Genomic DNA, 16,168 nt, shown 5'->3' with positions numbered 1-16,168 from the left:
GTCCTCTTCTCTTCCTTCCTTTTCTAACTTGCCTTATGACTGCTTCTTCTGAATCACTCAGAATCTTCCTTAATTCCTGAATTTAGATGTTCTAAGTCTTTCCCTTTTTGTAGTTTTATTGACATATAATTGACATACAATAAGATACACACATATAAACTATATGTTTTGAGACATGTATATATCCACATTATCACATTCAAGGTAACTACGAACATATCCGTAAACCCGGTTTTATGTATTGGAATTAAACTGTGATTCTGGTTTTTTCAAATTAGTATCCCTCTAGGAATAAATACATAGTGTGGCTCCAGGCAGCCAGTAGTTCAAAATAGCAATTTTTGGGGTGATAAATGTAAAAGATACTTAAGATTTTTCTTCATTTTTATTATACAATTGTCTTAGTTTCTTGGGGCTGCATTAGCAAAGTACCATAAACTGGGTAGTTAAAAAAAAAATTATCTCACATCTGGAGGCTGGAAGTCACAAATTAAGATGTTAGCAGACCTTGTTCCCTCTGAAACCTGTAGGAAGAATTCTTCCTTCTTCCTAACTTGTAGTTGTGGCTGTCAGTCTTTGGTGTTCCTTGGATTGCAGCTGCATCACTCCAGTCTCTGCCCATCTCATCACATGGCTTTCTTCCAACTGTGTCTTTTCTTCTCTTATCATCAGTCACATTGGATTAGGGCCTACCCCAGTGACCTCATGTTGACCTGAGTAGGTCTATAAAAACCCTGTTCCAGATAAGGTTATACTCACAGGTACTGGGGTTAGGACTTCAGCACATTTTGGGGGGCTACCATCCAAAACAGATAGTCAGAAAATACTTCCAGCAAATACTTCCCAGAAGGGAATCAGCCTTGGGATGTAGAAGGGCAGGCAGTGGAACCTGCTGGGCCTTCAGAGGGACGGACTGTCTCTTCTATCTATTCACAGGTATCTGGATGTTAGAATTTCAACTTATCTCTTTGGGGGATGCTGTTCAACCTGTAACAGTAATATTCAAACATACATATAATATGTACCTCCACCCAGCTTTATCATCTCTTAACATTGTGCCATATTTGTCCTAGGTTTTGTTTTTTGGAAAAGAAAATATTACAGCCAGGGTGAGGCTCTCCCTCTACTTTCCATGGTCCCATCCCCATTCTTCCCTTCAAAGAGTAGCCACTCACTTGAATTAGGTGATCTTTCCATTCTCATGAGGATCTTTATATATCTTTAGGACATTTTTGTATCATAAATAATAAACATACTTCAACTGTTTTGTAGATTTTAAATTGGTTTATGGGTACAGTATAGAGATTATTTTGCAATTTCCTTTACCCTGAATATTTTTTTATATTTAACCATCTTGAAATACTTAGTTCTTTTATTCTGCTACTTAGTATTCAATTTTTATGTGTAACTCAGTTTAGCCATATTCTTGTTCATAAATATTTATCTTTTTCTCTCTAGATTTTGCTATTACGAACAGTACTCCAGTGAACGTAGTTTTACCTCACGAACATATGAGAATTTCTCAAGGGTGGTAGTGGAGTTCCTTAGAAGTTCAATTTCTACCATACATCTTCACCTTGACTAGATTTTGGCAAGTTGCTTTCCAAAGTGGTTGCAGTAATTTATACTCACATAAACAGTATATAAGATTTGTTGTTTCTCCCAATATTTTTTTAGTACTTTGTATTGTCACACTTAAACATTTCTGCACATTTGGTGTGTTTGAGAAGATGCCTAATTGCTGGGTTTCTTAAATTTTAATTTTAATTTTTTGAGGAATAAATTAAGTTACATATTTGTAAAGTGCTTAGCACTAGTTAATCACTCAGTAATTGTTACCCTTGTCTTCCCTTCCTATCTCTACCAGGGTGTGTGTGTGTGTGTGTGTGTGTGTGTGTGTGTGTGTGTGTGTATTTTAAATGTTGGAATACATTTTATTTGAAAGGATTATATCAATTTATCAAGGCACAGAACAGTTAAGTTACGGGATAAAGCAAGCACTGTTCAAACTACTCTTGGTAGTTTTCACAAAGAAATAAAACACTAATTCTCCAAGTTTCATGTTTTAAATTACAGTATACTAAATGTTAGTTTCATACTTAAAAAATTCTGCATACATTTCTAATTGATAGTAAAGGAGTTAATGTTTTGACAATGGTTTTTTAAAAGTCAGAACAATGGTAATTTTTCTCTTTAAGATTGCTCTGCACAATTTACACTTCTATGGCCATTGGTGAGTCCTGTATATCACTCAGAGCCAACACTGTCTGTACTCTAGCTTTTTAATTCCACCACCAGGTCATGTCCCAGGGCCGCCTTCTTTAGGCCACCTCATACCTCCTCCTTGGTGGACCCTGTAGACCTTGTTATCATGGATTCAATCTGACCTTGAAATCCCCATTTCAAGCAGGTTATTCTCATCCAAGCATTTCTTATCCTTCAGCTCACCACCCTTCCACCAGGGTATATTTAATCTATGGTAAGATTAATTTGTTCTTTCTTTCTCCTAGACATTTTTAGTCTTTTTGCAAGCGAATCTGGGAGCTATGTTATACGGGAAGAAATGGAAAGAATGCTCCATGTGGTGGATGGTAAAGTCCCAGATACACTCAGGAAATGTTTCTCAGAGGTATATTTAAAGATTTACATTTCATCCCAGTTGACAGAGTATTGACCTGAGCCATTCTGTGACCTCTACGACCCATCAAGGCCTATTTTATCATTTATTTTGCTTACCTGATTTTCACAGTGAAATATTTGTGTTTTGAAAATTTGTCATTTTTTTGTTTTCAGAAATAATGTATCTCCATTGTACAAAACTTAAACAATAGAAAAACGTGTATCTTTAATAGAGAAAATTCTTTTTATTTTGCTTACCTGATTTTCACAGTGAAATATTTGTGTTTTGAAGATTTGTCATTTTTTTGTTTTCAGAAATAATGTATCTCCATTGTACAAAACTTAAACAATAGAAAAACGTGTATCTTTAATAGAGAAAATTCTTTTTTTTCTTTTCAGAGGTCAGCTAATTTGGGAAAAGTCGCTATAGATGATGGAGTAAAACTCTTAGAAACTCTTTTAGTAAAATTCTTTTCTGCAGCACTCAGTGCTGTATGATTTCTTATGGGTGGCTCTTTGACCCACTTGCTTTCACCAATGACAGTCCTTCACTGCTTTTGGTCTATTCAGGGAGTTTTTATTCAGTTTAATATAGTCATCTTCCTAATTATATAGACATTGTCAATACTCCATCCATATGCATATATATGGTTCTAATATCCTTTGGGTTCTGTTAGGTTTCCTGGACCCAATTCTAGTGTGTGTATGTGTTGCAGGGGTAGGGGGGTCTTCCCCCTCCACCAATAGGGAATTCTTGGATACTAGCATGGTGTCTGAGAATTCAACTCAACCAATTCTGACACTCTATACCTGGAGACAGCACTCAATTAAGGGCTCAGTCCTGCAAGACGGCAACCCTCCACCCTTTCCTGTAACACTACTTGCCCTAGATGCCAGTCACAAGCCCCAGGCTGTTACTGCCTGTCCTTCTGACCAACTACCTACAGATTGGAGGTTCTCACAACTTTCTCCTTAGGTTCAATTAATTTGCTGGAGTGGCTCACAGAACTCAGAACAACACTTACCTTTATCAGTTTACTAAAGAATACTATAAAGGATACAAGTGAACAGTGAGATGAATAGATACATAGGGCAAGGTCTGGAATAAAGGAGCTTCTATCCTCCTGGAACTTGGGGCTTGGCTCAGAGGCATGGGGAAGCTTCTTTTTCCCCAATGTGGAAGCTCTCTCAGACAGGGAAACAGGATGCAAAGGGGCAAAATGCCGTTCTCATGGGTTTTTATGAAGCCTTCATTGCATAGTCATGATTGACTAAAGTCACTGGCCATTGGTTGACCCACTCTGCTGCCCCTCCTGCCTCTCCCCTACCTGGAGGTTGGGGGCTGTGGGCTGAAAGTTCCCACCCTCTAATCACATACTCCTGGCAGCCAGCACCTGCCCTTGATGGGGTCCAAAAGTCTCCTCATTAACACAAGACACCCATTTCTGAATCATTTTCAGGAACAGAGGATTAAGACCAAATATATCTGAGAAATAGATTTTGGTCATCTAAATGATAAAATATATATTCCATATAAAGCATTATATCACAGACTCTGGCCTTTGACTTTCCTATTTGATAGCACCTGGAAATTTCCCTTTCTTTCATTTGAGCTTAGCTGTGCAGTTTTTGGCATTGGTTAGGGTGTTACAGTTTACTCAGAATTTCTAAGTGTTTGATGCAAAAGGATTGGCCTCCTGCATTTTTGGTTCTGACATATTGACTAGAAGTTGCTGTGATAGTATTTCATTGCTATCAATTCAAACTAGGCTGTGGGTTTCTTTTTTCGTCCAATAACAAACGTATACTTATCAGAAAAAAAAAGGTGATCTAATCTTTGCAGGCTAATTAACAGGATTTTTTAAAGATGTCAGATGTGTTAATACTGTGCTCATTTAGGGGGAGAATTTTTTTTCATTTTAATAAGGTTTATGCAGATACTACCACTTTATAGATAGGAATTAAATGTGGTTAGCTACCTAGTTCTCTAAAATTTAGGCACAATAGCAGGCACATATATTAGATAATAATTAATGCTATAGGGAAAAATAAAGTATAATAAGGGGGATAAGTGGTGATAGGGAGGAGGTGGGGCATTTTGTTGTACAGAGTACTCAGGAAAGGCTTGTCAGATAAAGTGACACTTGAACCAAAAATTTAAAGGAAGTGAGAGAGAAAACCACAGATATCTGGGGGAAGGACTTTCCATAAGGCACTTTACATAAGAGAATACAGCAAAGGCCCTGAGGCAGGATTATGCTAGACATGTCGGAAAAAACAAAGAAGCCAATTTAGCTGGAATGGAATGAGCAAGAGAGTCATAGGAAATGAAGTTACAGAGGTTGGGGGAGAGGTGGGATGGAGTGGGGAGATTATATATGGCTATAGAGGACAGTGTGAATTCTTTGACTTCACCCTAAGTGAGATGGAAACCACTAGAGGGTTTTGAACAGAGGGTTTTTTGTTTTTAACATGATCATTTTGGCTTTTATGTAGAGGATGGGCTGAATAGGATCAGTTGAGTCATTTGAATAATCCAGATAAAAGGTGATAGTCATTTAGATCATGGTGTAGCAGTGAGATGATGATAAGTCTTTAGATTCTGCATTTATTGTGAAGGTGGAGTTGACAGGATCTTTTCCTGTATTGATTATGGACTGTGACAGAAAGAGAAGATGATTAAGAAGAGGATATTTGGCCTGATACAGTAAATGAGTGTAGTTGCTGTTAACTGAGATGGCTAAGACTACTGGAGAGGGTGGATTGAGGTTTTGATATCAATCGAGGTTTAAGACAATAATTAAGTTTAAATATCAGACATTCAAGTAGAGTTGTCAGTTATGCTTTTTGATGTGTAAATTGGAATTGAGGAGAACAGATGTGTTGGCTTAGAGTTCAGGATGAGATCACCTAGGAGGGAACTTAGAAGACGGATTGGAAGACTGAGTCTCATATTCTAATGTTTAAAGATTGGCAAGATGAAGGGGAATCACAAAGGAGCCTAAGAAATAGACCATGTGGTGAACCAAAAGAGAATGGTGTCCTGGAAGACAAGTGATTAAAAAGTTTCCAGAGGAAGGAGTATTTAACTGTTTCAAATAAACTGAAAAGTCAAGCGAGTTGATCTTTGATCACTGAGAAATGATCATTAAATTTGGCAACATGATTGTAGGTAGGTCCTGAGGAGTTCAAAAATCACTGGAGTCAGGATACTATAAGGAGTATGCTGGTAAGAGGAAATTCTGATAGGAAGATAGAATGCTTAAAATGGCATTTATGGGAAGGGGAACAGTTATTATAATAAAAATATCAAAGGACTATGGTAGTAAATGGATGGATTAGTGTTGTATGAGGGACAAGATTTTTAGCAGAAAAAGATCAAAGAAATGAGAGAGCACAATTTTGGAATACTTATATATATGGGTATTTAAATCATTAGATTTATGACTGATAAAAAGTAACACCGAAAATGGGCTAATTTTATCTGGTTCAACTGTTTGATGTATTTACCTGCTGTAATTTCTGAATAATGTGTCTGATGATTCTATCCAGACCCTTGCTTTTCAATTTACCATGTTTCAGTATTGGTTTACTTTATATTAGAATAGGCTTATTCAGGCCTATAACAGTGCTTTTTGTTGTTAATTCCACTTCTTATATAAACCCCAAAACCATGAAGAGAAGCATCTTAGCTAAAAGATGTGGACCTAGCACCCAGATTTAAGTGACATGAAATGTGTCTCAGGCTTTTCTATCCTAGGCTTTTTATTATCCTTGACAGGTGAAGTTATAAAGGAAATCCACATAGAGTTTTGTTGTTTTTTTCTTAATATTTTTTTTTTTATTGTTAATTCTTAAAGTGGAAATTCATGTTTTATATTCTTCAAAGATGTGTCAGCTTCAGGAATCTATTTTTAAGTGCCTTTTACAGTATTGGAAATTTCTTTTCCAGACTTTTATGACAGCTTGTAAAAGCAGACTTTCCCTTTGCTGCTTTTTAGAAGACATCCATGTCTCAAAAACATAAAATGTCAGATTTGACAGATGAAATTTTGGTACTACAAGTTATATGCAGTGATTAATGGACAGGTGGATTTAAGAGGTTACTTTATATCTCACTAAGTTGGCCAGGTAGTGTGGTTATATAGCTTAGGCACAAAGACTTTAGAGCCTGGACTACCTGGGTTCGTTTCTAACTCTGCCACTGTTTAATCTTGGACAGATAACTCAACTTTTTGGTGCCTCAGTTTTCTCATGTATAAAATGGGAATGATAATAGTATCTCCTATAGAAGGTTTTTTTTCAGATTAAATTATAAAAAGTTTACAGAAGTGTTTAGGGCTTTGTTTAATAAGAAATATTAACTATATGTGAAGGTTGTAGAAGCGCCTATTACAATTGATAGCTTTTTTCCCTTCCTTAGTGATACATGAAAGGTGTGTCTTATGACATCATAGCTTCACCGAAACCATTGAAACTGCCGTGTTTCACTGAATCAAACATGCCATCAATTAAAGTGTGCACCTTTATGTGTTATAAAGAAAGAAAAAGCTGCCAGTTACAATTGAAGGATACTATTGATTTTAAGACTTATTCCAACATCAGAGATGTTAAAATATGTAAAAATTTGCATCAGCTTGTGGAATTTATACTGCCAAACCTCTCTCTAGACAAACATGGGGTAAAGAAAGAATATGGGTATTATCCCTAATCTCTAAACATATTAGCAATGTCCTCACATGCCCCCAGAGCAAATCTGAATGCCATATTCTTCCATTCAGAAAAGAAAGACTATCAATGTTGTCTTGATTGTTTGGATTACACTGTTAAATGTTCTAAAACTACTAAGCTAGCATTTTGCTGTACTTGATAGAATGTTACCAGACAATATAGAAATTATTTCTGCCATGTCTCTTTTAGATTATTAATTATTTGTATCCTTAATGTCTCTATCAGGATTAGAGCTGCTAGGCTTCTCAATGTCATTCTACATTGTATTTCCGTGTTGATTCCTTCTCTCTTTTTCTGATAGAAACATTTGGCCCTTACTCAACCTAGGTTCTCTTGTCTTCTGGATGAGAGATTTTCCTGCACAACCGTGTTATGTTCTTTATTAGCGTGGATACTTTTTTTCTTCAGAGATTTAACAAGACAAATACTTGGAAGAAAGCAAAGAAATAGAAATCTGCTTTTTTCTTTTTGAATTGGAGCTGACTTATGAATACATGTTTTCAGTGATGGCACTCTGGAGGAGGACTCTTAGATAGTTGTTTTTAATTTGCCAGTGAAATTTAAAAAGGCATTTTTGTTCCATACATATTTAATTAATATTTAATTAATTCTGACAGATCGATATGCTAAAGAAGGGGGATAAAGCAAGTGAAAAATTGGCTTCATTAAATATTGAATGAAATTCAGTTTACTGATTTCAGGGTATACCTTAGCAAATAAAATGTGGCTTATTATTAGTACCAGTGCACTACTTTAATGAATTGATTAAATAATTTGCAATTCGTGTACACATTTTATGCAAATAGAAACTCTGAAGTACAATTATTTTTTAAAATAGTTTGATTTCTAAGTATACAGCCTATAGTGTTAGTTAGATAATCCTTTCTTTGTATATAGAAAGGTAAATGTCAAGTAATTGCAAATTGCAAGTTGTGCAAATTCTAAGCATGACACCTTAAAATTTGACTAAACCTACGTTTTCTTGTTTAAATTTTAGGGTGAAAAGGTAAACTATGAAAAGTTTAGAAATTGGCTTCTTCTAAACAAAGATGCTTTTACCTTCTCTCGTTGGCTACTGTCTGGAGGTGTGTATGTGACCCTCACTGATGATAGTGATACTCCCACTTTCTACCAAACTCTGGCTGGAGTCACACATTGTAAGTAATGACATTTTATTGTTTTCTGCCCACTTTTTAATACAATTACCTGGTAATATGAGAATATACCTATAAAGGAGAAATGTATGGTCAGTCAGTGTTTTTATTCTCTTCCAAAGCCTAATAAAATTAAGTGCTGATCATTGAGTACATAGGTGAAAAGAAAAACTTTTATTTTGTCTACTCACTACTACTTTTGTATTCCAAATGTGGGTTTTTCCCCACACCAAGAAATTTCCCAATGCACTGCGGATACTAACTGTGTATCCTACAATTCAGTTCAATTCTGACACTCTCTACCTGGGGTTGGCTCCAAACCCACAGATTTAGGGCTTGGTCCCATAAGACTATCCTTCTGTCCCTCCACTTCAAATGCCAATCACAAGTCCAGGTTGTCACCTGTGCTTCTGACCAACCAGCTATAAATTAGAAGTTTCCAGATCCCCTCCTTGGGTTTGATAATTTGCTAGAAATGCTCACAGAACTGAGGGAAACAATTACATTTACTGATTTATTCCATAATAAAGGACATATGGAAGGATACAGGTGGACAGTGAGTAAATAGATACTTAGGATGAGGTTTTAAAGGGTCCCAGGCATAAGAGCTTTTGTCCCTGCAGGTGGCATGTGCTAATCCTTCTGACATGTGGATGTGTTCACCAGTCTGGAAGCTCTCTAAACCCCATATTTTGGGGATTTCTATGGAGGTGTCATCATATAGGCATGATTAGTTAATTTTCAGCTCTCACCTCTCCAGACAATGGAGAGTGGGACTGAAAGCTCCACGTTTCTCCTTATGGCTAGGTCTTTCTGGTGACCAGCCCCTATCCAGGACCCTATCAAGAGTCACCTCAGGCATTAGGACAAAAGACTGCTATCACCCAAGAAATTACAAGAGATTTAGGAGCTCTTTGTCAGAAACTCCTATCACTCGGAATTTTATAAGAGTTTAAGTCAAAGACCAGATATTAGCAGGAACTGGGACTAGAGACAGGTTTCTTATTATTTCACAATAGCCTCTACTAATTGTCCTTAACCAAGCTGTAGTAGTTTTCTAGGGCTGCTGTAACAAATTTATAAACTGAAAGACAAATATATTCTCACAGTTTTGGAAGCTGAAGTCAAGGTGTTAACAGAGTCGTGCTCCTTCTGAAGGTTCTAGGGAAGAATCCTTCCTTGCCTCTTCCAGCTTCTGGTGACCCCAGACTTTGCTTGATTTAAGGCAGCATGACTCCAATCTCTGCTTCCATCTTTACATGACCTCTGTTTGTGTCTTTCAGTTCTTTTAAGGACAGCAGTTACTGGATTTAGGGCCCAGCCTAAATTCAGGATGATTTAACCTTAAGAACCTTAATTAATTACATCTGCAAAGACCCTGTCTGCAAATAAGATTACATTCTGAAGTTCTAGGAGGTAGTGAATTTTTGAGGGACACTATTCAGTCCACCACTATACAGACCTGTTTAACTTCTACTGTTCTTTCCTGTAGTTACAGAAATGTACCTACACTCAGCTTTTGCTCATGCTACTTTTAAACACTGAAATGCCTTTCCGTATAAATTCTAGTCATCTTTGAAGACTTAAATCACACATCCCTTTATTTTCATGGTAGCTTTTCTTGCCTTCCTGTGAGAAATCATCTCTTCTTCCTCAGAATTCTTGTAACACCTTTTTTTCTACCCTTCTTGAATTAACTTATCACTTTCATCCTTGTATTATAATTATAGCATTCTATTTATTTATGTATGTCATCTCTTAAATCATAGAAAATCTGTATTATTCTGTCTTTACCTCTGTGTTGAGCCTAAAACAAGTATTTATTAACTGAATAGAGGATCTTGGGTGTCAACAGTTATTTTGTATGTGTTTTTTTTCTTTTTTATTATTTTGATATCATTAATCTACAATTACATGAATACTAGGCTCCCCCCTTCACCAAGTCCCCCTCACAAACCACAAGCCCCATTACAGTCACTGTCATTCAGCATGGTAAGATGTTTTAGAATCACTGCTTGTCTTCGCTGTGTTGCACAGCCCTCCCCACTCCCCCCCAACATTGTACATTCTAATCGTAATACCCCCTTTCTGCTTCCCCGCCATTATCCATCTCTACCCTACCGTTCTCCCCAGTCCCTTTCCCATTGGTAACTGTTAGTCCATTCTTGGGTTCTGTGATTCTGCTGCTGTTTTGTTCCTTCAGTTTTTCTTTGTTCTTATACTCCACATATGAGTGAAATCATTTGGTATTTGTCTTTCTCCGCTTGGCTTATTTCACTGAGCATAATACCCTCGAGCTCCATCCATGTTGTTGCAAATTGTAGGATTTGTTTTCTTCTTATGACTGAATAATATACCATTGTGTATATGTACCACATCTACTTTATCCATTCATCTACTGATGGACACTTAGGTTGCTTCCATTTCCTGGCTATTGTAAATAGTGCTGCGATAAACATTAGGGGTGCATCTGTCTTTTTCAAACTGGGCTGCTGCATTCATAGGGTAAATTCCCAGAAGTGGAATTTCTGGGTCAAATGGTAAGTCTATTTTGAGCATTTTGAGGAACCTCCATACTGCTTTCCACAATGGTTGAACTAATTTGCATTCCCACCAGCAGTGTAGGAGGGTTCCCCTTTCTCCACAACCTCACCAATATTTGTTGTTGTTTGTCTTTCGGATGGTAGCCATCCTTGCTGGTGTGAGGTGATATCTCATTGTGGTTTTAATTTGCATTTCTCTGATGACTAGTGATGTGGAGCATCTTTTCATGTGTCTGTTGGCCATCTGAATTTCTTCTTTGGAGAACTGTCTGTTCAGCTCCTCTGCCCATTTTTTAATTGGGTTATTTGCTTTTTGTTTGTTGAAGTGCATGAGCTCTTTATATATTTTGGATGTCAAGCCTTTATCGGATCTGTCATTTACAAATATATTCTCCCATACTGTAGGGTACCTTTTTGTTCTATTAGTGGTGTCCTTTGCTGTACAGAAGCTTTTCAGCTTGATGTAGTCCCACTTGTTCATTTTTGCTTTTGTTTTCTTTGCCCGGGGAGATATGTTCATGAAGAAATCGCTCATGTTTATGTCCAAGAGATTTTTGCCTATGTTTCTTTCTAAGAGTTTTATGGTTTCATGACTTACATTCAGGTCCTTGATCCATTTCGAATTTACTTTTATGTATGGGGTTAGACAGTGATCCAGTTTCATTCTCTTACATGTAGCTGTCCAGTTTTGCCAGCACCATCTGTTGAAGAGACTGTCATTTCCCCATTGTATGTCCATGGCCCATTTATCGAATATTAGTTGACCATATATGTTTGGGTTAATGTTTGGAGTCTCTATTCTGTTCCATTGGTCTGTGGCTCTGTTCTTGTGCCAGTACCAAATTGTCTTGATTACTGTGGCTTTGTAGTAGAGCTTGAAGTTGGGGAGTGAGATCCCCCCACTTTATTCTTCCTTCTCAGGATTGTTTTAGCTATTTGGGGTCTTTGGTGTTTCCATATGAATTTTTGAACTATTTGTTCCAGTTCATTGAAGAATGCTGTTGGTAATTTGATAAGGATTGCATCGAATCTGTATATTGCTTTGGGCAGGATGGCCATTTTGATGATATTAATTCTTCCTAGCCAGGAGCATGGGATGAGTTTCCATTTGTTAGTGTCCTCTTTAATTTCTCTTCAGAGTGTCTTACAGTTTTCAGGGTACAGGTCTTTCACTTCTTTGGTTAGGTTTATTCCTAAGTATTTTATTTTTTTTGATGCAATTGTGAATGGAATTGTTTTCCTGATTTCTCTTTCTATTGGTTCATTGTTAGTGTATAGGAAAGCCACAGATTTCTATGTGTTGATTTTGTATCCTGCAACTTTGCTGTATTCCGATATCAGTTCTAGTAGTGTTGGAGTGGAGTCTTCCGGGTTTTTTATGTACAATATCATGTCATCTGCAAATAGTGACAGTTTGACGACTTCTTTACCAATCTGCATTCCTTGTATTTCTTTGTTTTGTCTAATTGCCAATGCTAGGATCTCCACTACTGTGTTAAATAACAGTTGGGAGAGTGGGCATCCCTGTCTTGTTCCCGATCTCAGAGGAAAAGCTTTCAGCTTTTCACTGTTTGGTATGATGTTAGCTGTGGGTTTATCTATATGGCCTTTATTATGTTGAGGTACTTGCCCTCTATACCCATTTTGCTGAGAGTTTTTATCATGAATGGATGTTGAATTTTGTCAAATGCTTTTTCAGCATCTATGGAGATGATCATGTGGTTTTTGTCCTTCTTTTTGTTTATGTGGTAAATGATGTGGATGGATTTTCGAATGTTGTACCATTCTTGCATCCCTGGGATGAATCCCACTTGGTTGTGGTGTATGATCATTTTCATATATTTTTTAATTCAGTTTTGCTAAAATTTTGTTGAGTATTTTTGCATCTACATTCATCAGGGATATTGGTCTATAATTTTCTTTTTTGTTAGGGTCTTTGCCTGGTTTTGGTATTAGGGTGATGTTGGCTTCATAGAATGAGTTTGGGAGTATTCCCTCCTCTTCTATTTTTTGGAAAACTTTAAGAAGAATGGGTATTATATCTTTTCTGTATGTCTGATAAAATTCCGAGGTAAATTCATCTGGCTTGGGGGTTTTTTTCTTGGGGAATTTTTTGATTACCGCTTCAATTTCTTTACTCGTAATTGGTTTGTTTAAATTTTGTGTTTCTTCCTTGGTCAGTCTTGGAAGATGTATTTTTCTAGGAAGTTGTCCATTTCTTCTAGGTTTTCCAGCTTGTTAGCATATAGGTTTTCATAGTAGTCTTTAATAATTCTTTGTATTTCTGTGGAGTCTGTCGTATTTTTCCATTCTCGTTTCTGATTCTGTTGATGTGTGTTGATTCTATCTCTTAATAAGTCTGGCTAGAGGCTTATCTATTTTGTTTATTTTCTCAAAGAACCAGCTCTTGGTTTCATTGATTTTTTTCTATTGTTTTATTCTTCTCAATTTTATTTATTTCTTCTCTGATCTTTATTATGTCCCTCCTTCTGCTGATTTTATGCCTCATTTGTTCTTCTTTTACCAGGTTCAATAATTGTGATGTTAGACTATTCATTTGGGATTGTTCTTCCTTCTTTAAGTATGCCTGGATTGCTATATACTTTCCTCTTAAGACTGCTTTCACTGTGTCCCACAGAAGTTGGGGCTTTGTGTTGTTGTCATTTGTTTCCATATATTCCTTGATCTCTATTTTAATTTGTTTGTTGATCCATTGATTATTTAGGAGCATATTGTTAAGCCTCCATGTGTTTGTGAGCCTTTTTGTTTTCTTTGTACAATTTATTTCTAGTTTTATACCTTTGTAGTCTGAAAAGTTGGTCGGTAGAATTTCAATCTTTTTAAATTTACTGACGCTCTTTTTGTGGCCTAGTATGTGGTCTGTTCTGGAGAATGTTCCATGTGCACTTGAGAAGAATGTGTATCCTTTTGCTTTTGGATGTAGAGTTCTATAGATGTCTATTAGGTCCATCTGTTCTAGTGTGTTGTTCAGTGCCTCTGTGTCCTTACTTATTTTCTGCCTGGTGGATCTGTCCTTTGGAGTGAGTGGTGTGTTGAAGTCTCCCAGAATGAATGCATTGCATTCTATTTCCTCCTTTAATTCTGTTAGTATTTGTTTCACATATGTTGGTGCTCCTGTATTGGGTGCATATATATTTATAATGGTTATATCCTCTTGTTGGATGAGCCCGTTATCATTATGTAATGTCCTTCTTTATCTCTTGCTACATTCTTTGTTTTGAAGTCTATTTTGTCTGATATTAGTACTGCAACATCTGCTTTTTTCTCCCTGTTGTTTGCATGAAATATGTTTTTCCATCCCTTGACTTTTAGTCTGTGCATGTCTTTGGGTTTGAGGTGAGTCTCTTGTAAGCAGCATATAGATGGGTCTTGCTTTTTTATCCATTCTATTACTCTGTGTTTTTTGATTGGTGCATTCAGTCCATTTACATTTAGGGTGACTGTTGAAAGATATGTACTTATTGCCATTGCAGGCTTTAGAATCGTGGTTACCAAAGGTTCAAGGTTAGCTTCTTTAGTATCTTACTGTCTAACTTAACTCGCTTATTCAGCTGTTATAAACACTGTCTGGTGATTCTTTATTTCTCTCCCTTCTTATTCCTCCTCCTGCATTCTTTATATGTTGGTTGTTTTATTCTGTGTTCTTTTGTGTTTCCTTTAACTGCTTTTGTGGGTAGTTGATTTTATTTTTTGCCTTTAGTTAGTATTTGGTTGGTCTGCTTTCTTTGCTGTGATTTTATTTTTTGTGGTGACATCTATTTAGTCTTAGGAGTGCTCCTATCTAGAGCAGTCCCTCTAAAATACCCTGTAGTGGTGGTTTGTAGGAGGCAAATTCCCTAAACTTTTGCTTGTCTGGTAATTGTTTTATCCCTCCTTCATATTTAAATGACAATCGTGCTGGATACAGTATTCTTGGTTCAAGGCCCTTCTGTTTCATTGCATTAAATATATCATGCCATTCTCCTCTGGCCTGTAAGGTTTCTGTTGAGAAGTCTGATGATAGCCTGGTGGGTTTTCCTTTGTAGGTGACCTTTTTCCTCTCTCTAGCTGCCTTTAAAACTCTGTCCTTGGCCTTGATCTTTGCCATTTTAATTATTATGTGTCTTGGTGTTGTCCTCCTTGGGTCCCTTCTGTTGGGAGTTTTGTGTACTTCTGTGGTCTGATTGATTGTTTCCTCCCCCAGTTTGGGGAAGTTTTCGACCATTATTTTTTCAAAGACACTTTCTATCCCTTTTTCTCTCTCTTGTTCTTCTAGTACCCCTATAATGTGGATATTGTTCCTTTTGGATTGGTCACACAGTTCTCTTAATATTGTTTCGTTCCTCGAGATCCTTTTATCTCTCTCTGCGTCATCTTCTATGCGTTCCTGTTCTCTGGTTTCTGTTCCATCAATGGCCTCTTGCATCTTATCCATTCTGCTTATAAATCCTTCTAGAGATTGTTTCATTTCTGTAATCTCCCTCTGGATGTCATCCCTTAGCTCTTGCATATTTCTCTGCAGCTCCGTCAGCATGGTTATGACCTTTAGTTTGAATTCTTTTTCAGGAAGATTGGTTAGGTCTATCTCCTTCTCAGGGGTTGACTCTGTGATTTTGATCTGTATCAAATTCTATCTTTTCATGGTGATAGAGGTAATTGTGCGGAGCTGGCGCGTGTCGGCTGGGAGAATGTTCCTTCTTGCTGGTTTTTGGCCTCCCTCTCCTGGGAGAACAACGACCTCTAGGGGCTTGTGCTGGGCAGGTGCATGCAGACAGGGTCTCTGATTGTTGCCCGGCCACTGTGGAATTTAGCTCCGTGGTTGCTGTGGGCGTGGCCTTCCTCAGGCTTCTGCTCCAACATGGCAGAGCCACGTTGGAGGGGAAACGGCCGGGAGGCTGTTTATCTCTGTGAGGGGCCTCCAAGCGGTGCTGCTGCCCAAGGGGTTAGGGCACCCGGAGTTCTCTGAGATTTCTTGCTGCTGGGCTAAGTGTCCCGGGATGCTTCTGTCCAGCTGTGGGGTCACTGTCCCTTTAAGACTTTCAAAAAGCACTCGCTTTTCTTTGTCCCTGGGGCGCCGGCTTTGGGGACCCACTCACAGATCTTACTGTCCTATTTCCCTAG

General features: G+C 37.4%; 1 protein-coding gene across 4 annotated transcripts in view; it reads left to right on the top strand.

The window, feature by feature from the left end:
• Positions 1–16,168, top strand: part of USP32 (ubiquitin specific peptidase 32) — a 225,214-nt gene that overhangs the window by 74,745 nt on the left and 134,301 nt on the right. For all 4 annotated transcript variants that reach the window (XM_036911110.2, XM_057501265.1, XM_036911108.2 and 1 more), the window contains exons 4-5: positions 2,511–2,629; positions 8,348–8,507. In XM_036911110.2, coding sequence (XP_036767005.2) covers positions 2,511–2,629; positions 8,348–8,507 — 279 coding nt within the window. The remainder of the gene's footprint in view (positions 1–2,510; positions 2,630–8,347; positions 8,508–16,168) is intronic.

Source organism: Manis pentadactyla, chromosome 4 (assembly GCF_030020395.1).
Source record: "Manis pentadactyla isolate mManPen7 chromosome 4, mManPen7.hap1, whole genome shotgun sequence".
Lineage (NCBI taxonomy): Eukaryota > Metazoa > Chordata > Mammalia > Pholidota > Manidae > Manis > Manis pentadactyla.
The sequence above is the reverse complement of the archived record's forward strand: the minus strand, read 5'-3'. Positions and strand labels throughout refer to the sequence as shown.